Genomic DNA, 26496 nt, shown 5'->3' with positions numbered 1-26496 from the left:
TACAACTTGTCCTGCAAAAAAATAAGCCCTCACACGGCCATACTGACGGAAGAATAAAAGTTATGGCTCTGGGAAGAAGGGGAGCGAAAAAAGCAAAAACGAAAAAAGCTGGGGTCATTCAGGAGTTAAATCAGAGAGATATGTCACACAAAATAGTTAATAAATAACATTTCCAACATGTCTACTTTACATCAGCACAATTTTGGAAACATATATATTTTTTTTGTTAAGAAGTTATAAGGGTTAAAAGTTGACCAGTGATTTCTTATTTTTACAACAAAATTAGCAAAACCATTTTTTAGGGACCAGCTCACATTTAAAGTGACTTTGAGGAGTCTATATGACAGAAAATACCCAAAAATTACTCCGTTCTAAAAATTGCACCCCTTAAGGTGCTCAAAACCACATTCAAGAAGTTAATTAACCCTTTACGTGCTTCACAGGAACTGAAGCAATGTGGAAGGAAAAAAATGAACATTTCACTTTTTTTGACAAACATTTTATTTCAAAACCAGTTTTTTTATTTTCACAAATGTAAAAAGAAAAAATTAACCACAAAATTTGTTGTGCAATTTCATCGGAATACGCCGATACTCCATATGTGGGGGTAAACCACTATTTGGGCGCACGGCAGAGATCGGAAGGGAAGGAGCATCGCTTGACTTTTTCAATGCAGAATTGGCTGGAATTGAGATCGGACGCCATGTTGCGTTTCCAGAGCCTCTGATGTGCCTAAACAGTAGAAACCCCCACAAGTGACCCCATTTTGAAAGCTAGACCCCCAAGGAATTTATCTAAATGTTTTTTGAGAACTTTGAATCCCAAGTAAGCTTATAACGCAGAGCCGTGAAAAAAAATGATTTTTTAGCCCCCAATTTTGTATTTTCCCAAGGGTGACAGGAGAAATTGGACCCCAAAAGTTGTTGTCCAATTTGTTCTGAGTACACCGATACCCCATATTCCACTCTTTGGGTGCATGGCAGAGCTCAGAAGGGAAGGAGCATTGTTTGACTTTTTCACTGCAGAATTGGCTGGAATTGAGATCAGATGCCATGTCATGTTTGTAGAGCCCCTGATGTGCCTAAACAGTGGAAACCCCCAATTCTAACTCCAACCCTAACCCCAACACACCCCTATACCTAATTCCAACCCTAACCACACCCTTAACCTCAACACACCGCTAACCATAACCACAAACCTCACCCTGACACACCCCTAACCCAACCGTAAACCTAATCTAAACCATAACTTTAGCACCAACCCTAACCTTAGCCCAACTCACTTTAGCGCAATTCAAACCCTAATGGAAATAAATATACACATTTTTTATTTCATTATTGTTCCCTAACTAAGGGGGTGACAAAGGGTTTTTTTATTTACTATTTATTTCATTTGATTACTGTGATAGACCCTATCAGTGATGAAAATGAACCGATAGGAAAAACCTGCTTTTGTTGTCGTGTGCCGGCCGGCACATCTCGGTGTGCGCACTGTGCATGCGCCTGCCATTGTCTTACCGGAAAAAGACACTGGCGGCCGTGGGGGAAAAGCAGGAGGACCCAGGGACACCGGGAGGTACCGGGGGGGGGAATCGGGGACCCTATTTCTCTCTCCTCTGATGTGTGATCACATCAGAGGAGAGAGAAATTAAATGGCAAATCTGACTTTTTTTTTTTGCAGTTGCCATAATATGGTAAATAATGGCGATCACAACCCCGGGGTCTGTAAAAACCGACCCGAATCATATTCTCTGGGGTCTCGGCTACTCGAGGCAACCAAGACCCTGGAGAAATTCCGACTGTGGGGGGCGCTATATACTTTTTCCTAGATGCCGTTAAAAAGCGGCGCTGTGGTCTAAGTATCCCTAATTGCCGCCGTGAAATGGCATATCGGCAGTCGTTAAGGGGTAATTGACAATGAGCAGTGGGATGACATATTAACCTCGATTCCCCAGCTGTCCACTAGTGAGGCACAAAGGCTGTCACAGATGTACCTGCTGCATCAGGTATACAGGACTCCCAAATACCTGCAGAAAATTGGGGTAAGAGAGGATGACTTGTGTCCAAGATGCGGTTCAGGCCCTGCCGATTTACTCACAGACGACATACTCGGTATTTAGGGTTGTGATTCCTACACATCCTCTGGTTTGTGTCTTGGTTTTTGTTGACGGCCTTGCTGAAGATGCAAAGTTAGCACTTAAAAAACGTTCTATCAAGGCAGGAAAACTATAGCCGCACACTAGTTGGACAGGGCGCCACCTACATTTAGGGAATTTATGGAAAAAATGACTCAACTGCTACGTCTGGAAGGAGTATATAAAAAGAGGAGAGACCTGCATAAATACTGTAAAATATGGGAGGACTGGAAAAATTCACCAAGGCATGGATATTATCTCCTTACATGGGGGTGCTGGGTAATATTATTACTTGTATCGAGAGAGATATGTCTGATTAAGGTCCTTGGAGTGAATCATATAAAATCTGTTTCCATAATGTCCTTCCCGTTTCAGGTGAAATCTAAAGAACTTGGAAACTTGGGACTTATCTTTCATAATGTTTATATTCACATGACAACGGGCATCCGTGACTCCTGTGAGCTCTAGTATAAAACCCCTTACCTCACCTCATGTCACCCCCGAGATAACAGCCGCCTCCCCCTTCATCTGTAGTAAGAGAATAACCCTATTAAAAACACACGACAAATAGGTTGTATTAATTGGCCACAGCAGCCGTTTTTTTAACATTTAAACATACAACAATAATGGAACAATAAACCCGGAAGTGGATGACCCTCGAAGCCCGAAACATATATTGAACATTTTCCAGCCAAACGTCCCACCTATTTTGGCCTTATATCCGCCTTACCCCCAGCCGCTATGCACCAGCTCGGAGGCAAACTCCACCCGCCAGGCCAAAACCCGCACATCTGTTTGTGGTTCCCCTAATAATCCCTTCCATGGGATTATCTGTACCCCTTTGACCATTTTAAAATCACCCTGGGGAGTCCAGGACCTATTGAGATCCCCCCCCATCAATCCGCCATTTTCCACTACCACCAACTTCGAGGATCACCACCCCCTGCCACGCTGCCGCGACAGATAATCTACCATACTTAGCCATAAGTAAATACCTTCATAAAGCTAAAAACCTAGCCCTAACCCATAATTAATAACACCCGATTCTACAAACTAAAAATGAACAATAAAGGGAGGGTGGGTGGGAGCTTCAGTCTATGGCCGGTGAGTACCCAAAATGGTTGCCCCACTGACATGGCCACCCCCTTTTATAAAGTCTCCCCCCCCTGCCCCCGACCCCTCCTTCTCCCTTCAAATTCAAAAAACTCCGTCACTCCCCTCACCTCTTTTAACCCTGTACTCCCCAGCAGTCCTAATAAGATCCCTATTGTCGCACGTTTCCCTGTCATGGCGGCCTCCCCTAAGGGCCAGGGGCCCAGTACGGCCTTTCTTGAGTGTACAGATTGCTGTATTCAGCTTAGATACGTTAATTAACATAATAAGATACTTGCTAATTGCTATGTGGTCCGGAACAAGGAGGGGGGAGGGGTTTGGATGGGTGTTGTCTTTTGTTGTATGTAGAAAAATTCAAGAAAAATGTATCTCATTTATACAAAAGATTTTACAAAGGGGACAAACAATACATCATATGCAGAACATGAAATAAACAAGATTAAAGCAGGAAACTTACTATGGTGATCACAGAGATGATTTGGCTTAGCGAAGGAGAGCACTGCGATTGGGAACGTCCAGTGAATGGGATCGTACATACACTGATCTGTATCTTTCTGCATGAACCAGATCATAATTAGCCTTGACCTTTTATCAGCACCTAAGTTACACCCAGACACCCCTCCTTGATGACCTCACGTGGGCCGGGTGGTGGGATGTTCTCAGCCCTTCAGGATTTTATAAAATTACCAATATTAACAATAGCTTCACTCCTGGAGACCACAGAAGTTGAAGATCGCCGCTATGTTTTTTATCGCGATTTTACCTTTCCATATAGATAGTAAACATGACATGGCTGGAGTCAGAAATCTGACCACTACTGATTTGGGGCTTATAGGCAGGTGTTGCTGTATGGATTTTAATGTTTTCTATAACAGTGTCTTATAGTCAAAAAACTATGGTAAGTTGTAAAGTAATTTCCCTTTTTCATTTAATTATACGACTGTCTGTTATATCTTTTTCTACAATTTGTCAGTAACATATAATATGATTTTCCAGTAATTAATTTTTCACACTCTAGGTATGATAATGGGTTCTCTCTGTGTGGCATTTTCCAGCAGTGTCAGCACTTGCATTCCCGGGATTCATGTGAGGTTGTTACATCATGTAAAACCTGCCCCCAATCAGCACTGGCGTCACCATCCCCACCTTCCGAAAAATCAAACATCACGAGGAACTCAGAGAGCAGCCGCCGTCCTGGCTGCCAGTTGATATTCAATACATCCAAAGGCGGGGACAGTACAGCCGGCACTGATTGGGAGCAGGTCGTGTGATGTAAAACCTCAGTGAGCCTCGGGAATGTGGGTCCTGACACCGCTGGAACGGCGCCGGCACAGAAGAGATGAGTGTTTTTATTTTAATGAGGCCAAACATGAGGAATGACAAGGGGTTGTTGTCGGTTAAATCACTTACAACATCTGAACATAAAAAAAAGCTTCTCCCTTGTGTGGCTGCTCTGATGTTTATTAAGAGTTGATTTTCAAGCAAAATATGTACAACATTGGGGGTATGTTTTCAAGGTCAGTAAACGCTGCGGATTTGATGATGCGTTCGTCCGCAGCGTCCAGATGTTTCAGCATAGTGCATGAGATTTCAAAAAATCCCATCTCCACTATGCATTCAGAGACGCCTGCGGCAGCCCTGAGTAAGCGAACATGCGGAGGGTCTTTCCAAACCGCAGCATGTCCATTTATGTTGCGCTCAGTCTCCGCAGCATAAATTTCCCATAGACTATCATTACATGCGGTAAAACTGCATTATCTTTATAGTCACATGCGTAGTAAGTGCAGAAACGCAGCTTACTAAGCATGTGTACTAATATAAATAATGTCTTACCTTGCTTCAGCTGGAAGATCGCATCCACTGCAGTTCTCGCGATGAGCTCAGCTGACCGCGAGAAATGCCTGGCAGGTTACCGCCGTAGCCTGAGTTATCTCCGGTGGTCATCTACAAGCTCCGCTGTGTCTGGATGTCAGGCTGGATGGTGGCATAATGTCACCATTCAGCCAAAGGCATCCAGATGTAGCAGAGCTGGACTCATCGTGAGACACTCGGTAATGGACTACGGCGGACAGGAAGTATTTGTGTTAGTTTATTACCATATATACTTGAGTATAAGCCGATCTGAGTATAAGCCGACCCCCCTTAATGACTTGAGTATAAGCCTAGGGTGGAAAATGCAGCAGCTACCGGTAAATTTCAAAAATACAAATAGATACCAATAAAAGTAAAATTAATTGAGACATCAGTAGGTTAAGTGTTTTTGAATATCCATATTGAATCAGGAGCCCCATATAATGCTCCATACAGTTCATAATGGGCCCCATGAGATGCTCCATAAAGACATTTGCCCCATATAATGCTGCACAAATGTTGATTATGGCCCCATAAGATGCTCCATAGAGATATTTGCCACATATAGTGCTGCACAAACGTTGAATATGGCCCAGTAAGATGCTCCAGAGACATTTGCCCCCATATAATGCTGCATAAATTTGATTATGGCCCCATAACATGCTCCATATAGACATTTGCCCCATATAACGCTGCATAAATGCTGATTATGGCCCCATAAGATGCTCCATAGAGATATTTGCCCCATATAGTGCTGCACAAACGTTGAATATGGCTCCATAAGAGGCTCCATAAAGATATTTGCCCCATATGCTGTTGCTGCGATTAAAAAAAATAAATAAAAAATGACACTCACCTCTCGTCGTTCAGGCCCCCAGCACTTGCAATACTCACCGGTCCTCATTCCGGCACCACTGTGTCTTCCGCGTCCTCTGCGTCACTGCAGAGGACGCAGAAGACAGAGACGGGCGGTGGAACGAGAAAGAGGTGAATATCGCGCAGTGCTCCCCCTCCCCATTATACTCACCTGCTCCTGGTGCGGTCCCTGCATCTCCGGTCGCTGACAGCTTCTTCCAGCATTGAGCGGTCACCGTTACCGCTCATTATAGTAATAAATATGCGGATCCACCGCTATGGGAGTGGAGTCGGATCCACATTCATTACTGTAATGAGCGGTACCATGTGACCGCTCAACGCTGGAAGAAGCTGTGAGCGCCCGGAGACCGGAAATGCAGGGATCGCACCAGGAGCAAGTGAGTATGTCACAGCAGCCGCCCCCCCCTCCCCAGCCGACCCCCCAGGGACAATGACTCGAGTATAAGCCGAGAGGGGCACTTTCAGCCTAAAAAAAAAATGGGCTGAAAATCTCAGCTTATATTCGAGTATATACAGTATTTTATTTTTGTTGCAGATCATCGAAGTATTCAGGGATTAGGTGATGCAGTAAGTATGGTTAATTAAGATTAATAAAGGATTTTATTCTGGCTGTGTCTTTATTTACCATGTAACTATAGGATTAGTAATGGATAAGTGTCTTATAGATGCTTCTCCACTACTAATCCATGGGCTTGATGTCACCTGACAATACAAAGGTGACATAAACCCCACAAATATTACCTCACTTGCTACCGCTACACAACAAGTGGGAAGAGCCGGATAAAGTGCCAAAACTAGCACATCTTTGGGCCAAAATCCATGGGTCTCGCCAGCCTGAGAATACCAGGCCACAGCTGTCTGCTTCTTCCTTGGCTGGTTAACAAAAATAGGGGGACCGCACGCCGTTTTTTTTTTTAGGGGATCCCACAATTTGTGCTAACCATCCAAGGTAAGCAGACTGCTGCGGCCTGGTAATATCAGGGTGGTAAGGCTCATGGATATTGGATCCTTACCAACCTGAAATACCAGTTCCAGTAGTCTGCTTACTCTGGCTGGTTAAATATGTGGGGACCCCGGGCCATTTAAAAAAAAAATAAAATTATTTATTTATTAGAAAGCAAAGGACCTTTCTGTGTCATGTACTTCTGGATGTGTCATAAGATTCACCATTATGTAAATTAGTACACATGCGTAGTAAACTGCATTCCCGCACTTATCACGCATGTGCCTAGAAGATGTTGTGGTTTTACTGCATCTAATGATAGTGAATGGGTAATTTAATCAGTGGAGACGGAGTGTCTCCACTACATAAATTGACATGCTGCAGTCTGGAAAGACGTGCTGCATGTCCGTTTCTGCGGGTGAGCCGTGGGCTTCTGTGCACGCATAGTGGACAAGGGATTTCTTTCCAGTGACCTCAGGTGCATATTTTACCTGCGTCAAATCCTGAGCCATTCCTGACCGCGGAAACATACTCTAAGAATATAAAAAAGGATTCTCCCTTATGAGACTGTTATTGTGACTAAGGAGATATGTTTTCTTCACAAAATATTTCCCACATTCTGAACAGAAAAAGTCTTCTCCCCTGTGTGGGTGCTTTGGTGACCAAGAAGAAATGATTTCTTTACAAAACATTTCCCACATTCTGAACATGAAAAAGACTTCTTCCCTATGTGAGTTTTCTGATGTTTGAGAAGACGCGATTTATCTGGAAAACATTTTCCACATTCTGAACATGAAAAAGGCTTCTCACCTGTGTGAATTCTCTGATGTTTGAGAAGATCTGATTTTGCCATAAAACATTTTCCACATTCTGAACATGAAAATGGCTTCTCCCCTGTGTGCGTTCGCTGATGTATGATAAGATGTGATTTATATGTAAAACAATTCCCACATTCTGAACATGTAAATGGCTTCTCCCCTGTGTGAATTCTATGATGTTTGAGAAGATCTGATTTCACCATAAAACATTTTCCACATTCTAAACATGAAAATGGCTTCTCCCCTGTGTGAGTTCGCTGATGTGCGATGAGATGTGATATATTTGTAAAACAATTCCCACATTCTGAACATGAAAATGGCTTCTCCCCTGTGTGAATTCTCTGATGTTTGAGAAGACTTGATTTCTCTGTAAAACATTTCCCACATTCTGAACATGAAAATGGCTTCTCCCCTGTGTGAATTCTATGATGTTTGCGAAGATCTGATTTCTCTGTAAAACATTTCCCACATTCTGAACATGAAAATGGCTTCTCCCCTGTGTGAATTCTCTGATGTCTGCGAAGATCTGATTTCACTGTAAAACACTTCCCACATTCTAAACATGAAAATGGCTTCTTCCCTGTGTGAATTTTTTGGTGTGTATCAAGAATCGATTTACGGTTAAAACATTTCCCACATACTGAACATGAAAATGGCTTCTCCCCTGTGTGAATTTTTTGGTGTCTATCAAGAATCGATTTACGGTTAAAACATTTCCCACATACTGAACATGAAAATGGCTTCTCCCCTGTGTGAGTTCGCTGGTGAGAAACCAGATGTGATTTCTTGATAAAACATTTCCCACACTCGGAACAAGAATAGTTATTCTCTACTGTGTGAATGTTTTGATGTTTAACAATAGATTTTTCGAAAGGAAAACTCTTTCCGTATTCTACACCTGAAAATGAATTTTTTGCTTTATGACCAGTTAGTTTTTGAATGCTTATTTTGTGACTTTGATTTTCCTTAGTAGTCTGTAATGAATCAGAAGACAGGACCTGTTTGAAAGGATCAAATGAGAGATCATCGCTGTGAAGGGATGTTGGTGTATCTGGAGTAATGGCATTTACTTTAATTGTATCCTGTGGAATCTTTAGATCATCTGATTTAAAAATTGAAGATGTCAGCTGTTCCTCTGGTCTCCTGGTACAGGCATCTGCCAAGAATAAAATCAAAAAAAATTTTGAATAAAATATCCTTGACTTATATTTTTGAACATTTCTACTTAAACTGTCTGTAAAATAGCAAGTTATGTCAAATATTGATTTACCAAGACAATGACAGCTCACAGGCTAACAGAAAACCTCATAAGATGCACGAGTAGATCATGGTGCTCAACTGTTTGTTCACTCTGCTTCTCAAATATAGAATAAAAAGCCACCAAACTGTATTGCAGGCAAAAAATAATACCAATAAAATCTCTAGTCATCTGAAGGCCGGAGACACACTGGTGCGAGATACGGCCGAGTCTCGCTGGTTAAAAGCAAGCTGTGGCGCCTGCACTCCGGAGCGGAGTGTGCAGCTGTATAGCAATACATGGAGCCGCACGCTCCGCTCCGGAGTGCCGGTGCCACAGCTTGCTTTTAAAAAGCGAGACTCGGCCGTATCTCGCACCAGTGTGTCTCCGGCCGAAAAGTCCCCACTCAGGTCCATCATCGGGCAGTGGAAAAACAGGTTTCCACATTATTAATGGCTCAAAATCTTTTGAAAAGCAACAAGGCTTCAATAAACCAATCCAGCAATAACAGCTCTGCTGGAAGGTGCCAGATACAAACTTATTCTCCTCTGGTTCAGTCCTCTATGCTCAGCTCCTGGCTTCTGTATTAATTACCTGTTGTGACCCTGACCTGTTTACTGACTACTCTTGCATCTTCTGATTAGGTATTTCCTCTGCCTTCCTGGTTCTGACCCGGCAACCTGAACATTCCTCTTCCCATCTCCTGCAACAGAACAGCATGCAACAACATGGCCCAAGCCTAGGAGTCTCTGTGTAAGTCCAAATCCATGTATATCCTTTAAAGGATGATGAGCAAGGCAATTCCTGGATTAGGATGAGCAAGAAAATCTCTGGGATATGGAAAACGGAGTAGATAGCGCCAATCCTGTTTGTAGTAGCCATGTTTTGAGCTGCCAGGTGACCATGAACAGCACCCCCAATATATTTTGTCTCCAAACTATTCCAGCAGGATTTAAATTCAAATAGCGCTCCTTCTCTTTTTAACTCCGCCAAGTGCCCAGACAGTGGAATACAACCGTACATAGGTTTTGTTGGATTCAAGACGAGTGGGAAAATAATTTGCAAGGTCCATTTGTTTCATACTATACTTTTTGATGAATTCCAAAGTTATCACCACATAAAATGACACATGTCAAATTGGAAATATGGGACCCGATTAGGAAGATAAAACTGGCTGCTGGAAGTGGTTACATTTTGGGAAATAACTACTGTAGTCAAAAACTGAGTACAGACAATAATATCTACTGAAATGATCAAACTCCAATGTCTTCATCAGCAAACTATAAGTAACTAAAACTTCTCTGGAGTAATTACAGTATGTGGCTTGGCATTCCTCACATGTTTTTCGGCTGTCTAATAGTCGCAAAACATGGGGCCGCAGGGACTCAAACATGTCATTCGAGAATAGAGAAATTATAGTTTACAGGGAAAAAAATTGATAAACAATTTACTGCATAATAACTTGTATATAAGGCAAAATTTTAAAAGTGTTTATTAAAAAATTAGAATTTAAAGTAAACCGAAATTGATTTTTTTTTAAAAAAAAATTGGACATCTGAAGGTCACATAGGAATTATGGAGTATGCTGGTTTTGTCAGCCAGGTATTGCTTGACCATATTTAAAAACTTTTTCATCCTTGTCAAAAATACTCAGACATCAGGGCCTGGAAGCTGGCAGGGCATCATGAAATTAGACCAGGCCTTTGACAGTGTACCCCCGCATCTGCTGTACCTGTTGTGTGTCTCCCTCGCCTTTCCTCTTTGGTTGGGCAAGCTGCCCCCTGCTGCTAACGTTGTCTGATGAGAATTTTGTCAACATTTTTTACTTCTGGCCTTCTGGTAAAGCACCATTTTAATAGACCTGTCCACCTCAGAAGGGAGAGATGCTAAGTTCTCCTTGTAGCGTGGGTCTAGCAGGGTGTACAACCAGTACTCTTTTCTGGCCAAAATGAATATAACATGAGGGTCACAGGAAAGGCAGCGGTACATAAGTCTGCCATATGTGCCAAGTTCCCTACAACCAACACTTACCTGTCTCCACCATGATGGCTACTCCCCATCTCCTCCAATCTCTTCCTACTCATTCCCCTCCTCAACCCATCCATGCAGGAAACTTGTGTGTGCACTAGCCTCTGCTGTGTTCCTGTTCCTTCTCCTCTGCATAATCATTGTTAGCCAGTTGGTACTGAGCAGATTTAACGAGGCTGGGCAGTATCTCCCTGTCTCATGTCTTCCTCCATCTCCACCTGGTTTGCATGCAAAGCTTCAGGTTTGTCAGCAGCTACTGTTGAAGGTACAGAAGTGGGATCATTGTGCTGATAATGGCACCATAACTGCTCACCATCTTTGGGGAGTTCTCAGAGTCTTGGAGAACTACTAACATGTCTGACATCCATGCCCACTCTTCAGTTGTTATATGCGGAGTTTTACCAGAATACCAACAAGCATGTTGGAGCAGGTATTTCACAGCTGATCTCTGCCGCTCATAAAGCCTTGCCAGCATGTGCAGTGTGGTCATGTTGCACACCAGTCGATGAGCTGGCACTTGCATGTGATGCTGGAACACTGACAGAGCGGCAGTAGCTGTAGCTGACTTGTGAAAATGAGCGCCCATGCCACGTACCTTGACCAGAAGCTCTAGGAACTCTGTGTAGGTTTTCAGCAACTGAGGGTTAGTGCCAAATTAAGTGTCAAGTTCAATTAGAGAAAGTGTGGGGACAGCGTGAGCATGTTACTCAACGCAGTGCTCCTTAAACTCTCAAAGGCAGGAGGTGATGGAATTCAGGTGCATTGCTTGTGATGGAATTGCTAGTGCTAGCAGAGTTAGCAAGAGAGATGCTCTGCCCAATCCGAGAACTAGGGCTAAAGTCAAGTCCGATACCTGTGGTCAAAACCTTAACCCGTTGGGCCCTATCCTATATGCCTGATTGTAATGACCAAAAGCTGCCAAGTAAAAGTTTGACTGATTTAACAATTTCAGTGTCCCCTGGATTGTTTGCTGCAAAAGTTCTGGAAGATGGGAACATGTGGCCCATAGGCCTCCACTGCACAACACACACACAGAGCAGCATTTTGGGACTGGGACACTTTTTGTCTGTAGGGTGCCAGAGTTTACATAAGCAGCAACTTGCCCACAACTACCACACTCAGTCACCTTACACAAGCATGGTACATGTGTGAGCTTGCCAAACTTCAGAATCTCCACCAGGTTACACCCATTAAAACACACCACCATAGCAGGTTGTAGGGTCTGCGGAGAGAGCCACATATCTGTCTGGTCTGTTATTCCTTTCAATAACTCTGCAGCGGTGTGCGGTTTGTCTCTTAAGGTACCGTCACACTCAGCGACGCTGCAGCGATATAAACAATGAGCCGATTGCTGCAGCGTCGCTGTTTAGGTCGCTGGGGAGCTGTCACACAGACAGCTCTCTCCAGCGACCAACGATCAGGGGAACGACTTCGGCATCGTTGAAACTGTCTTCAACGATGCCGAAGTCCCCCTTCAGCACCCGGGTAACCAGGGTACATATCGGGTTACTAAGCGCAGTGACGTCACCGCTGTGCTCTGCATTACGGCCGGCGCTGACACAGTCAGTGCAGGAAGCTCTGAGCAGCAGCGCGTAACCCTGTGGACGCCGGGGGACGTGACAGACATCAGAAGGGGAGTATGTAGTGGTTTTTTTATACTTTTACAATGGTAACCAGGGTAAACATCGGGTTACTAAGCGCAGCCCTGCACTTAGTAACCCGATGTTTACTCTGGTTACAAGTGAACACATCGCTGTATCGGCGTCACACACGCCGATACAGCGATGACAGCGGGTGATCAAGCGATGAAATAAAGTTCTGGACTTCTAGCTCCGACCAGCGATATCACAGCGGGATCCAGATCGCTGCTGCGTGTCAAACACAATGAGATCGCTATCCAGGACGCTGCAACGTCACGGATTGTCGTCGTTCTCGCTGCAAAGTCGCTTAGTGTGAAGGTACCTTTAGTCAAATTAGCTTCAGCAGAGTCTGTTTCCGCGGTGCTAAGGCAGTGCTGCAGAGATTCCAGCTTCTGGCTGATGTGGAGAACGTACTCTGAGATAGCAAATCAATGATGATAGATGAGAAGTAGGGGCTGCAGGAACTGAAGTAGGAAGTGGAGGAAATCTTGATAGAAGTAAGGCCAGCAATCCTCTGTATCTGTAGCACATGTACCATGCCAGGGTGGGACTCGGACCCAGCCTCCACAATATTCACTCAGTGCGCCGTCAGGGAAATGCAGCACCCTGAGCACAAGTGATTGTCCATGTGTTGGTCGTTAAGTGGACAATCACAGTAACCATGTGTAACAACTCTGCCGGCATCACTGCATGTCCTTCCATTCCCCACCTGCCTGTTACATCAACTCGCTCACCCAGTGCCATGCTGTGAGATCTGTCTGCTGCCGGCTCCATGCTATGTGCTCCATGGCCGCCTACTCTGTGTACACTTCCTGGCTGTATGCATAGGGGGTAGGCTCCAGCAACTCCGGATTCTTATTGAGACTTTGTGCACCTCCCTAAGGTTGTCCCTGGCCAATAGTCTTGAGGCCTCTGATACTTAAGGTATCCTCACCCATTGGAGGATGGCTGAGCTAACTATTTCCCTCAGTTAGCATTTGCTACTGAGCTGCCAGGTCTTGTCTGTTTCCTGTCTCTTAGGGCTGCAATTCGCAGTCCTTTATCTGTGTTCCGTATGTGTCCTTGTGTAGCCACCCAGCGGGGCTTCGTACCCTGGCCTATGTCTGCCACCCAGAGGGGCATCGGACCCTGGCTTGTGTCCATGTCTCTGTGCCTTGACCTGTTCCTGACTTTGTCTTAGTCTAGTCCTGTTCCTGTGTCCGTTTATATCCCTGTCTTGGTTTGCTTTCTCTGCTGTGCGTACTCCTTGTCTTGCTTTGCTCTGCACTCTGTATCTAGCTTTGCTCTGCACTCTGTCTTGCTCTGCTCTCAGCTCTGCACTCTGTGGCTTTGCTGTAAGCTCTGCTCTCTGTAGCTTTGCTCTGTACTCTGACTTTGCTCTGTTCTCAGCTCTGAACTCTGTGGCCCTGCTCTACGGCTCCGCTCAGCTCTCGCTCTGCGGCTCCGCTTCTTGTGGTTCTACCTTGCTCCGCTCCTTGTGGTTCTACCTGGCTCTGCTCCTTGCGGTTCTACTTCTCCCGCTCTTAGCTCCGCATCCTGCGTTTCTGCACTTAGCTCTGCCTCCAGCTCTTGGCTCCACCTCCTGCGTTTCTGCGCTTGGCTCCGCCTCCTGTGTTTCTGCGCTTGGCTCCGCCTCCTGCGTTTCTGTGCTTGGCTCTAGCTCTTGTGCTTCCGCTCTTGTGGTCTTTCTCAACCTATTCATTAGTCCTCCTGTCTGAACCGATTCTTACCTGTTTTACATACCTGCCTGCAGACCGGTCACTACCGGTTCTTCCAGTGTACCAGCCTTGTCCGCCTGTCCTGCCAGAGAGCCAGTCGTGCCCACCTGCCAGTGTCTCTGTTGTACCTGTCCGCCTGCCTGTGTCCCAGCCATGCCCATCTACCAGAGTGCCAACTGTGCCCGCTTGCCTGTCTATGTTCTGTTTTCCCAGTGGGATCAGCAGCCACAACCAGACACCACCCTGGAGTGGTACCTGGTAGCTTCCTGCCGCACAAGTCTGACCTCACCATCAGAGGCTCCAGCGAAGAACTTGGAAGCTACTTAGTTACGCCCCTTTCAGGGTAGTCTGGTCTGTGGTCCAGTGGGGCCACACCCCCGTGCCAACCAGTCTGGGCGCGAGCGTGACACCATGCTAATAAGGTCACAGGTGTGAACAGTGGACACATGCTGGTATAACACGTGGACTCCAAATAGGGGTACAAATAGTGGCGGCTGGGGACTAAGCAACGAAGGACCAAATGTGTACACCTATAGTAGGCCATTATTTAAAAAAATGCATTTCTACCTAAGGAAATTTCATGCAAACCTAGTTCTACAGTATATATGACAATAGTCAGTTTTGGTACAACCAAATTTGAAAACCTGTTTTGGTGCAAATATATTTGGGGAATTGTACCAGTCCAAGTGTTTATTTTTATTTTAAAACACCGTAATATTACACAAAGCACGTTAAACTGTATGGATGACTACAAAAAGCGTTGAAAAATATTTCTGGATTTAATTAGTTATATACCACCGTAATGTAACAAAATCTTTTTCAACTGTATTTGAATAATTGAATCCAGAATTTATTTTTTTAAGTAAATATTTTGATAGTGTAGTTGATGTACTTCTACAGTCATAAAGGCTTTGCAGAAAGTGCAGAGCAAGGAAAACATAAGGAGGATAATCCATAGACCCCTGAAAAGCAAAAGTGGCGGGCCTCATTCAATTATTTTTAAAATGTACTGCTGTACTCCTACACTCAATAAAAGGCTTGTCAAAATGTGCAAAGCGAGGAAAAAATTGTAAGGAGGGTAATGCAGTAATCCTCTTCAGGTGTGAGCTTCTTCTTCTCCTTCCCCTGGATGCTTGAGGGACTGCCTCCACCCGTTTCCTGGAGCCCTATTCAGAGGTGCCTAGGCTGTAAGTGACCTGGCTATGGGCGGTGGCAAACCCCTGATGTATAGAAATGGGCGACAGAACTCTGTCACCTGCACCAGCGCCTGCTCCCACATAAGAGGTGGAGAACCCCAAGGACAGTACGATCTCTCGGGAGTAGTCTCAAGCGGCATCAAGGAGCTTCTCTCAGGTCCGTTCATTCCTCTAGAAGGGTTCATCATGCTCCCTTCCTTCTGGGATCACACCCACAGCATACCAGCGATGTTGCCCCTCCATTTTGAGAAACAAGACAACTGGTTGCAGCCTTCAAGGCAACTGTTCTTCCTCTATTGCCCACTGGTTGAATTAGATGTGATGATGGTTTCTAAACTCTTCTATGGACCCCCATCTCCACTGCCAGTTGTACACAGTGACCTCACCCGAGATGGCAACTGTCGATACCTTGTGGCTAATGGGCCCGATAGCATTTCTCCAGCCCTGTTCCTGGCTCGCCTCTTCTGACCACCCTAGGTCCTCCAGTCTGCTCACCACTTCCTTGATCCTGACTTTTCCACTTGCAGTCCACAAGAACCTCACCAGTAAAGGGTTAAGCCTGGGTTAGTCCTTGGTGGTTCCAGGAAAGCATTTGGTTCCTGCCACTACTGCTGTTGTGCAAGCTTTCTCTGGCTCCAACATTCCTCCGGTCACTACCTCATGACTAATTGAATCTGGAACATTTTTTGAACGCTTTTTTGCAGTGTTATATAGCACAGCAAAGTGCCCAAGAGCACGGAATTCTCCATGGATGAGTAAGTGAATACAAAAATAATTTTCAACACTTTTTTGGAATCTTATATCAACAAAATGTAACACAAAACACGTAATACACTATGGATCACAATATACCAAACATTTTCTAGCAAAAAAAAAATCACCTACCACAGCTATATATTGAGCAACTGACTGCAAAGCCTAAAACACTGCCTACAGACTGCATTCAGCCACTCTCCATGCTCCGGCAACTCTCTCTTCATCCCTAGCCTAAATGCAATTTGTACAGCTCTGCTAAAATTAAGAGACCATTGCACAGTTTTCTAAAAAACACCATTTCTACATGTCTGACAGCCATTCCATTCCAGTGTCAGTTGAAATCCAACCAAAGTACACCTCATTCTACTTAAAGGGAACCTGTCACCCCCAAAATCGCTGGTGAGGTAAGCTCACCGGCATCAGGGGCTATCTACAGCATTCTGTAATGCTGTAGATAAGCCGCCGATGTTACCTGAAAGAGGAGAAAAAGACGTTAGATTATACTCACCCAGGGGCGGTCCCGCTGCGGTCCGGTCGGATGGGTGTCTCCGGTCCGCTCCGGCGCCTCCCATCTTCGTTCCATGACGTCCTCTTCGGGTATTTACACCGCGGCTCTGGCGCAGGCGTACTTTGTCTGCCCTGTTGAGGGCAGAGCAAAGTACTGCAGTGCGCAGGCGCCGGGCCTCTCTGACCTTTCCGGCGCCTGCGCACTGCAGTACTTTGCTCTGCCCTCAACAGGGCAGACAAAGTATGCCTGCGCCGGAGCAGCGGCGTAAAGACCCGAAGAGGATGTCATGGAACGAAGATGGGAGGCGTAGGAGCGGACCGGAGACACCCATCCGACCGGACCGCAGCGGGACCGCCCCTGGGGAGTATAATCTAACGTCTTTTTCTCCTCTTTCAGGTAACATCGGCGGCTTATCTACAGCATTACAGAATGCTGTAGATAAGCCCCTGATGCCGGTGAGCTTACCTCACCAGCGATTTTGGGGGTGACAGGTTCCCTTTAATGTGCTTCTGATTAGGTGATCACCTGAACCAAATCTTATTTAACGAGGGAAAGTATAAAAAAAAACACTGCTGTGGTCTTCACTATCCTTTTGCAATAGGAAAAGTTGAATGGCAAAACAAGTGCTAGGAATAGCCCTAAAGTAATTTTTCAACAGGCTCCTAAAGGCAGGCCTCAAGTCATGTAAAGCTAGAAAAAAAGCCTTTCATCAATGAGGAGCAAAGGAGAGCCAGGCTGAAGTTTGCCAAAGACCATAAGTATTGGACCATAGAAGACTGGAGTAATCTTCTCTGATGAGTCTAATTTTCAGCTTTGCACAACACCTGGTCGTCTAATGGTTAGACGGAGACCTGGAGAGGTATACAAGCCACCCGGGTCAGACTGGCCATCGGGCAGTTCTGGCAAATGCCAGAAGGGCCGGTGGCAGACGTGGGCCGGTCGCCAGCGCCGACTCACCCCCCCCGCCAGCGCCGCCGCATTCAAGTATACCGGCGTCTATGAAATCGGTACAGTTGAATGCAATGATGGAGGAGAGAGTGTCTGCTGTCGCTCCCTCTCCCATCATTCCCCGCTCTGCCTGGCGCTGACACTGCGGGTGCGCAATGACGTCATATCATCGCGCACCTGCTGTGTGACCGGGCAGACTGCAGCTGCTGAGACCGAAGCCAGGAGCAGCACTGGGCATGAGGAGAGGTGAGTGTTTTGTTGTTTTTTTTTTTAAATATATCACTGAGTGATAACTGGATTGTGGGGCTATTGGGGGAGCTGCATTACATTCTATGGGGGCTGGCTGTATTACATTCTATGGGGGCTGTGCTGCATTACATTCTATGGTAGCTGTGCTGTATTACATTCTATGAGGGCTGGCTGCATTACATTCTATGGGGGCTGTGCTGCGTTACATTCTATGGGAGCTGTGCTGCGTTACATTCTATGGGGACTGTGCTGCGTTACATTCTATGGGGGCTTGTTCTGAACTCTGTTTTCGGGCTCCCTCTTGTGGTCACTGGTGGTATGGTTTGACTTTTGCTTTGGGCTCCCCCTGGTGGCTTTGTTTGTTATCCTGCTGGTCTCTGGCTATCAGCTGGTTCGTTATCCTCTGGGAGGTTCCTATATAGCTCTGTTTTACTTCCACTTGTGGCCGGCTGTCGATGTAATCAGTGCTACTCAGATTCCTTCTGACTACCTTGCTCCCAGTCCATCCAGGATAAGCTAAGTTTTGTTTGCTCATTTTTTTATCAGCAGGGTTTATCATGTTTTCTGTTCCAGCTTGCTAAAATGTAATTCCCTCGCTTGCTAGTTGCTCTAGTGGGCTGAATTTCTCCCCACACACCGTTAGTTGGTGTGTGGGTTCTTGAAATCTCAGGATGGATATTTTGTAAGGGTTTTTTATTGATCGCATAGACCCCTGCTCTATTTTCTGCTTTCTAGTACTAGTGGGCCTCTTTTGCTGAATCTGATTTCATCCCTATGTATGTGCCTTCTTCTTACTTCACCGTTAATATTTGTTGGGGGCTTCTATATCTTTGGGGATTATTTCTCTGGAGGCAAGCGAGGTCTTTCTTTCTCTTTAGGGGTAGCTAGTTCCTCAGGCTGGCTCGAGACGTCTAGGATTTTTTTAGGCACGTTCACCGGCTACCTCTAGTTGTTTTGGATAGGTTCAGATTTGCGATCAGTCCAGTTACCATCTCCCTAGAGCTCGTCCTTAGTTTAATCACTTGCTGATCTATTTGTGATCCTCCGCCACTTGGGATCATAACAGTACAGCCGGCCAGTAAAGTGTTAATTGCATGGCAGAAGCAGGAGAAAAGAAGCCTTGAGAATTTTTTTTTTTTTTTTTCTTTTTTTTGTAATTCGGGGTTGAAGGGCTCAAAATGTCTTTTTGAAGTCCAGAAGATTTCTTTTTTGGGTTTCATTTTTTCTCCTTCTACTATTGAGATGGACCCAGTCAAGGTTCAGGCTATTCATGACTGGACGCAGCCTACATCTGTTAAGAGTCTTCAGAAGTTCTTGGGTTTTGCTAATTTTTACCGTCGCTTCATAGCTAATTTTTCTGGCGTTGTTAAGCCTTTGACGGATTTGACCAAGAAGGGTTCTGATGTGACTAATTGGTCTTCTGCGGCTGTGGAGGCCTTTCGGGAGCTGAAGCGTCGGTTTTCTTCGGCTCCGGTCTTATGTCAGCCAGATGTCTCACTTCCCTTCCAGGTGGAGGTTGATGCTTCCGAGATTGGAGCGGGGGCTGTTTTGTCGCAGAGAAGCCCCGATGGCTCTGTGATGAAGCCATGTGCTTTCTTTTCAAGAAAGTTTTCACCTGCCAAGCGGAATTATGATGTCGGTAATCGGGAGCTGTTGGCTATGAAGTGGGCATTTGAGGAGTGGCGACATTGGCTCGAGGGAGCTAAACATCGTGTGGTGGTCTTGACTAACCACAAGAATTTGATTTATCTCGAGTCGGCCAAGCGGCTGAATCCCAGACAGGCTCGTTGGTCGTTGTTTTTCTCTCATTTTGATTTCATGGTCTCGTACCTGCCGGGTTCGAAGAATGTGAAAGCTGATGCTCTTTCAAGGAGTTTTGTGTCTGACTCTCCTGGAGATTCAGAGCCGGCTGGTATCCTTAGAGAAGGGGTGATTTTGTCTGCCATCTCCCCAGATTTGCGACGTGTGCTGCAAGAGTTTCAGGCGGATAGACCTGACCGCTGTCCACCGGAGAGACTGTTTGTCCCGGATAGATGGACCAACAGAGTCATCTCCGAGGTTCATTCTTCTGTGTTGGCGGGCCATCCTGGAATATTTGGTACCAGAGACTTGGTGGCCAGGTCTTTTTGGTGGCCTTCCTTGTCACGGGATGTGCGTTCCTTTGTGCAGTCTTGTGGAATTTGTGCTCGGGCGAAGCCTTGCTGTTCTCGTGCCAGTGGTTTGCTGTTACCTTTGCCTGTCCCGAAGAGGCCTTGGACGCACATTTCCATGGATTTTATTTCAGATCTCCCTGTCTCTCAGAGAATGTCTGTCACTTGGGTGGTGTGTGATCGGTTTTTCTAAGATGGTCCATTTGGTGCCCTTGCCTAAGTTGCCTTCCTCCTCCGAGTTGGTTCCACTGTTTTTTCAAAATGTGGTTCGTTTGCACGGGATTCCTGAGAATATTGTTTCTGACAGAGGATCCCAGTTTGTGTCTAGATTTTGGCGGACCTTTTGTGCTAAGTTGGGCATTGAATTGTCTTTTTCGTCGGCCTTCCATCCTCAGACGAATGGCCAAACCGAGCGAACTAATCAGACCTTGGAGACTTATTTAAGATGTTTTGTTTCTGCTGACCAGGACGACTGGTTTACTTTTTTACCGTTGGCCGAGTTTGCCCTTAATAATCGGGCTAGTTCTGCTACTTTGGTTTCTCCTTTTTTTTGTAATTCGGGGTTTCATCCTCGTTTTTCCTCAGGTCAGGTGGAGCCTTCTGACTGTCCTGGAGTGGATGTTGTGGTGGATAGGTTGCATCAGATTTGGAATCATGTGGTGGACAATTTGAAGTTGTCACAAGACAAGGCTCAGCTCTTTGCCAACCGCCGTCGCTGTGTGGGTCCTCGACTTCACGTTGGGGACTTGGTGTGGTTGTCTTCTCGCTTCGTTCCTATGAAGGTCTCCTCTCCTAAGTTCAAGCCTCGGTTTATCGGTCCTTATAAGATTCTGGAAGTCCTTGGCCCTGTGTCATACCGTCTGGACCTCCCGGCATCATTTGCTATTCATAATGTGTTCCATCGCTCGTTGTTGTGGAGGTATGTGGTACCTGTGGTTCCTCCGGTTGAGCCTCCTGCCCCGGTGCTGGTTGAGGGAGAATTGGAATACGTGGTGGAGAAGATCTTGGATTCTCGTGTTTCTAGACGGAGGCTTCAGTATTTGGTCAAGTGGAAGGGCTATGGTCAGGAGGATTAATTCTTGGGTTGTCGCCTCTGATGTTCATGCGGCCGATTTGGTTCGTGCCTTCCATGTGGCTCATCCTGATCGCCCTGGGGGTTTTCATGAGGGTTCGGTGACCCCTCCTTAAGGGGGGGTACTGTTGTGAACTCTGTTTTCGGGCTCCCTCTTGTGGTCACTGGTGGTATGGTTTGACTTTTGCTTTGGGCTCCCCCTGGTGGCTTTGTTTGTTATCCTGCTGGTCTCTGGCTATCAGCTGGTTCGTTATCCTCTGGGAGGTTCCTATATAGCTCTGTTTTACTTCCACTTGTGGCCGGCTGTCGATATAATCAGTGCTACTCAGATTCCTTCTGACTACCTTGCTCCCAGTCCATCCAGGATAAGCTAAGTTTTGTTTGCTCATTTTTTTATCAGCAGTGTTCATCATGTTTTCTGTTCCAGCTTGCTAAAATGTAATTCCCTTGCTTGCTGGTTGCTCTATTGGGCTGAGTTTCTCCCCACACACCGTTGGTTGGTGTGTGGGTTCTTGAAATCTCAGGATGGATATTTTGTAAGGGTTTTTTATTGATCGCATAGACCCCTGCTCTATTTTCTGCTTTCTAGTACTAGTGGGCCTCTTTTGCTGAATCTGATTTCATCCCTATGTATGTGCCTTCTTCTTACTTCACCGTTAATATTTGTTGGGGGCTTCTATATCTTTGGGGATTATTTCTCTGGAGGCAAGCGAGGTCTTTCTTTCTCTTTAGGGGTAGCTAGTTCCTCAGGCTGGCTCGAGACGTCTAAGAATTTTTTAGGCATGTTCACCGGCTACCTCTAGTTGTTTTGGATAGGTTCAGATTTGCGATCAGTCCAGTTACCATCTCCCTAGAGCTCGTCCTTAGTTTAATCACTTGCTGATCTATTTGTGATCCTCCGCCACTTGGGATCATAACAGGGGCTGTGCTGTATTACATTCTATTGGGGCTGGCTGCATTACATTCTATGGTGGCTGGCTGCATTACATTCTATGGGTGGCTGTGCTGTATTACATTCTATGAGGGCTGGCTGCATTACATTCTATGGGGACTGGCTGCATTACATTCTATGGGGGCTGGCTGCATTACATTCTATGGGGGCTGGCTGCATTACATTCTATGGGGGCTGGCTGCATTACATTCTATGGGGGCTGGCTGCATTACATTCTATGGGGGCTGGCTGCATTACATTCTATGGGTGGCTGGCTGCATTACATTCAATGGGTGGCTGGCTGCATTACATTCAATGGGTGGCTGGCTGCATTACATTCAATGGGTGGCTGGCTGCATTACATTCTATGGGTAGCTGGCTGCATTACATTCTATGGGTGGCTGGCTGCATTACATTCTATGGGTGGCTGGCTGCATTACATTCTATGGGTGGCTGGCTGCATTACATTCTATGGGGTGCGATATTATATTCTATGGAGAGGCTACATTATATTCTATGGGTGGCTGCATTATGCTCTGAGGGGGCTACCATATATTATATATGCAGGGGCTGCATTATATTCTCTGGGGGGGTTACATTATACTCAGGGGGCTACAATATATTCTGTGGGGTGGCGGCATTATACTCTGGGGTGGCATCATTATATTATATGTGGGCTACATTATACTGTATCGAGGACTATGGGGAATACATTATACTATATGAAGAACTATGGGGTGCATTATACTATGGGAAGTGAATTGTACTACATGGATGACAATGGCGGGGCATTATACTATATGGAGCACTATGAGGAATGTATTATACTATTTGGAGGACTGAGGACTGTATTATACTATTTGGAGGACTGAGGAGAGTATTATACTATATGGAGGAATTGCAGTGTATTTTAATATATGGAGGTCTATGAGGAGTGTATTATACTATATGGAGGACTATGTGGAGTATATTATACTATATGGAGGACTGAGGAGTATATTATACTATATGGAGCACTGGGGTGCACATTATAATATATGGAGGACTGTGGGGTGTATCATACTAAACAAGCCAAATGCTGCCTATTCATTGAGTAATTGGATTGTTTATGTGGGAACAGAAATCCTTGTTCTCAGCAGCACATCGCCGTTGTAAGCTGTAGTTGTGCTGCTGATAACATGATACTGTATGGGGACACATTGATCTAATTGTGATTGTTCTGTTCCCTTCATTCTTTCTCAGTTGGTGTAAAGAGGCAGGGAAACAAGCGAACGACTTCACTATTGTCGATCACACTCGTTTAGCGGCCTGAGATCAGCGCATGTAAATACAGCAGAAATGCTTCGCAGGGAGACCAGGCAAGGATGATGACAGTAGTAGTTAGCACCCGACGCCTGGGAATAGCGCTAACTCTACTGCTTTTCCCAGCCCCCAGAGCATTTAATTCAGGTATGTGTAATGATTTTTAGGGTTGATGTCAGCTGCGTAATGTCAGCTGCTATCAATCCCTGGTGTAAGTAATGGAGACGTGTCTATCAGACACCCCACTACTAGCCCAGACCTGGCGAGACCCAGCGACTCTGAAGAGTGGTGACGGTAGTAACAATACCGCTCTTCAGTCGCCGAGCTCAGCGCAAGACCCGGAATATCTGAAGAGCGGTGACATTACTGATGTCACCGCTTTTCAGAGTCATCGGGTCTCGTGCTGCGCAGCGGTACCAAAAGTGGCTGTAGGGGCAAAGTTTATAGAGCATCAGAATGAGCGATTTTGACGCTGCGGGTCTGCAGCAGTTTCCATTGCGTTTACAGTTACATGTAAACCTATGGAAACCGCAATCCGCTGTGCACATGCTGCGGGAAAAACCGCGCAGAAATGCAGCGGTTTGCATTCCGCAGCATGTCACTTCTTTGTGCAGAATCGTGGCGATTCTGCACACATAGGAAAGTGTCATGAATCCCAATGGCTAGGGATAGCAAAGGACAAGCAAAGGAATACAAAATAACGGACGAGCTCTAGGGTGATGGAAACTGGGCTGACCGCTGCCCTACTCCTGACAAACACAACTAGAGATAGCCAGGGAGCGTGCCTACGTTGGTTCTAGACGCCACGCACCAGCCTAAGAGCTAACTAGCACTGCAGAGGAAATAAAGACCTCACTTGCCTCCAGAGGAATGAACCCCAAAAGGTATAGTTGCCCCCCACATGTATTGACGGTGAAATGAGAGGAAGGCACGCACATAGAGATGAATATAGGTTTAGCAAATTGAGGCCCGCTGTAACTAGAAAGCAGAATGATACAAAAGGGGTCTGAGCGGTCAGCAAAAAACCCTAATCAAAAACCATCCTGAGATTACAAGAACCCATGTGCCAACTCATGGCACATGGGGAGAACCTCAGTCCACTAGAGCTACCAGCTAGCATAGAGTCATAATAAGCTAGCTGGACAAAAAACCAAACAACAGAAAATCAGCACTTAGCTTGTCCTGAAAGATCTGGGAGCAGGTGGTCAGGAACCAAACAGAGCACATCTGAATACATTGATAGCCGGCAAGGGAATGACAGAAAGGCCAGGTAAAATAGGAAACACCCAGCCTCTGATGGACAGGTGGAACCAGAGGCCGCAACCCACCAAAGTCACCCAGTACCAGCCGTAACCACCAGAGGGAGCCCACAAACAGAATCCACAACAGGAAAGCATTGATCCGCTTACTTCCCGCATGGGGCTATGCCCACCATGCGGGAAGTAAGAAGATAATGTGCAGATGGTACCCAGGGTGGAGGAGAGGAGACTCTCCTCCAGGCCCTGGGAACCATATTTGTGTTAAAAAAAAAGAATAAAAATAAAAAAATAATGATATACTCACCTCTCAGCGCTGCACGCGGCCGTCCGGTCGCAGGGTTGCTATGCGAGCAGGGTCTGGGATGACATCGCGGTCACATGACCGTGACGTCACCAAGGTCATTCTCGCATGGCATCTTTGGAACCGGACCGCCGCGTGCAGCGCCGAGGAGATCGGGACGTCAGAGGGTGAGTATAACCATTTTTTTATTATTTTTAACATTACTATTGATGCTGCATATGCAGCATCAATAGTAAAACAAGTGCAGGAGTAAACCCGCAGCGGAAACCGAAAGACAAACCGCAATAAATCTGCAGGGCTAACCGCAGCGGTTTTGCCCTGCAGATTTATCAAATCCGCTGCTGGAGAACCCGCAGAGGACCCTTCCTACGTGTGCACATAGCCTTAGCATGATGGTTCAGCTTCAGCACCAGCATCTACACTACAGGACTCTGAGACGTTGTACTGCGCACACACACACACGACTGGACAAGCACTCTCTCCTCCAATAACAACTGTCACAGAGCTGTGCAATGGTGTCACTGTGCCGAAACTAACGCCTCCTACCATTTTAACAACCCCCTGATGATGTCACACAGCAAGGAATGAGAGTAATGCCACTACCAAGATGGCTACAGCAATACAGTGACCCGCAGGCGATCCCCGCATGCTTTTTTGGCTGTGTAACAGTCGCCACACACGCGGAGTGGGGATTCAAAATCGAGCACCGGCTAATGTTTGCCGAGTAACGAGCACATCCGAGCACCCAGATAATCAAGTGATATCCGAGTATCACTGAGCGCATTCGCTCATACCTAATCGGGATTCTAGGAAACCAACAACATCATTACCCTCCACTTTCTCTTAGAAGATCATCATAATATTTTTCTTCAAGTGATTTTCTAACTTGTCAGCACGTTCTACGTACACTGTTATTTGGCTTTGTAGCTTACAGATCTGGGCAGGTAACGGTCAACGTCTCCTAATCCCAGTTAGTAGGTGGATCCTCCAGGTTGTAAGTTCAATAGGAAAGGGCTTTCACAAAATCATTTCAACATTTTCAGATGGAGGAGAAGGTTCTACTCTAGAGGTAAAATGGTGATCACACGATCGTGATACGACCGAACTACACGACTAATTTTTGAAAATTTAAATAGGCTGCAATCCACAAGTCATGGGAGAGTCCCAACAGTTTGGGACAAGTTGCAGGACTGCTGGACGGGGTTAAAAGACTGTTCCGGATAAAGTGCGCTCTCCTCCGTGTTAGGAGGGGATGGAAGGATGGGATGGGGATTTGTTAGGGGTGTTTTTCTGTTTGGGGGAGGGGGAAAATTTTGAATAATGTACATCACCATGGTTACTGTGGTTGTGACTTCAGCAGCAACTGGATGAAAGAATGCGGGATAAAATGTTCTGTGGAGGGAAAATGTCTGGAAGAATGAGAATTGTGAGTTGGAACGTTAGGGGTTTGGCGTCCAGAGTGAAGC

General features: G+C 45.8%; 1 protein-coding gene across 3 annotated transcripts in view; it reads right to left on the bottom strand.

Moving 5' to 3' along the window:
* Positions 1-497: 497 nt before the first annotated feature.
* LOC143768047 (uncharacterized) overlaps positions 498-26496 on the bottom strand; it is a 38334-nt gene continuing 12335 nt past the window's right edge. For all 3 annotated transcript variants that reach the window (XM_077256705.1, XM_077256704.1, XM_077256703.1), the window contains one exon: positions 498-8891. In XM_077256705.1, the coding sequence (XP_077112820.1) occupies positions 7516-8891 (1376 nt within the window). In that variant the 3' untranslated portion in view covers positions 498-7515. The remainder of the gene's footprint in view (positions 8892-26496) is intronic.

The sequence above is a fragment of the Ranitomeya variabilis genome, chromosome 4 (genome assembly GCF_051348905.1).
Source record: "Ranitomeya variabilis isolate aRanVar5 chromosome 4, aRanVar5.hap1, whole genome shotgun sequence".
NCBI classification, from domain to species: domain Eukaryota; kingdom Metazoa; phylum Chordata; class Amphibia; order Anura; family Dendrobatidae; genus Ranitomeya; species Ranitomeya variabilis.
Note: the sequence above shows the minus strand (reverse complement) of the source record. Positions and strands in the feature narration are given on the sequence as shown.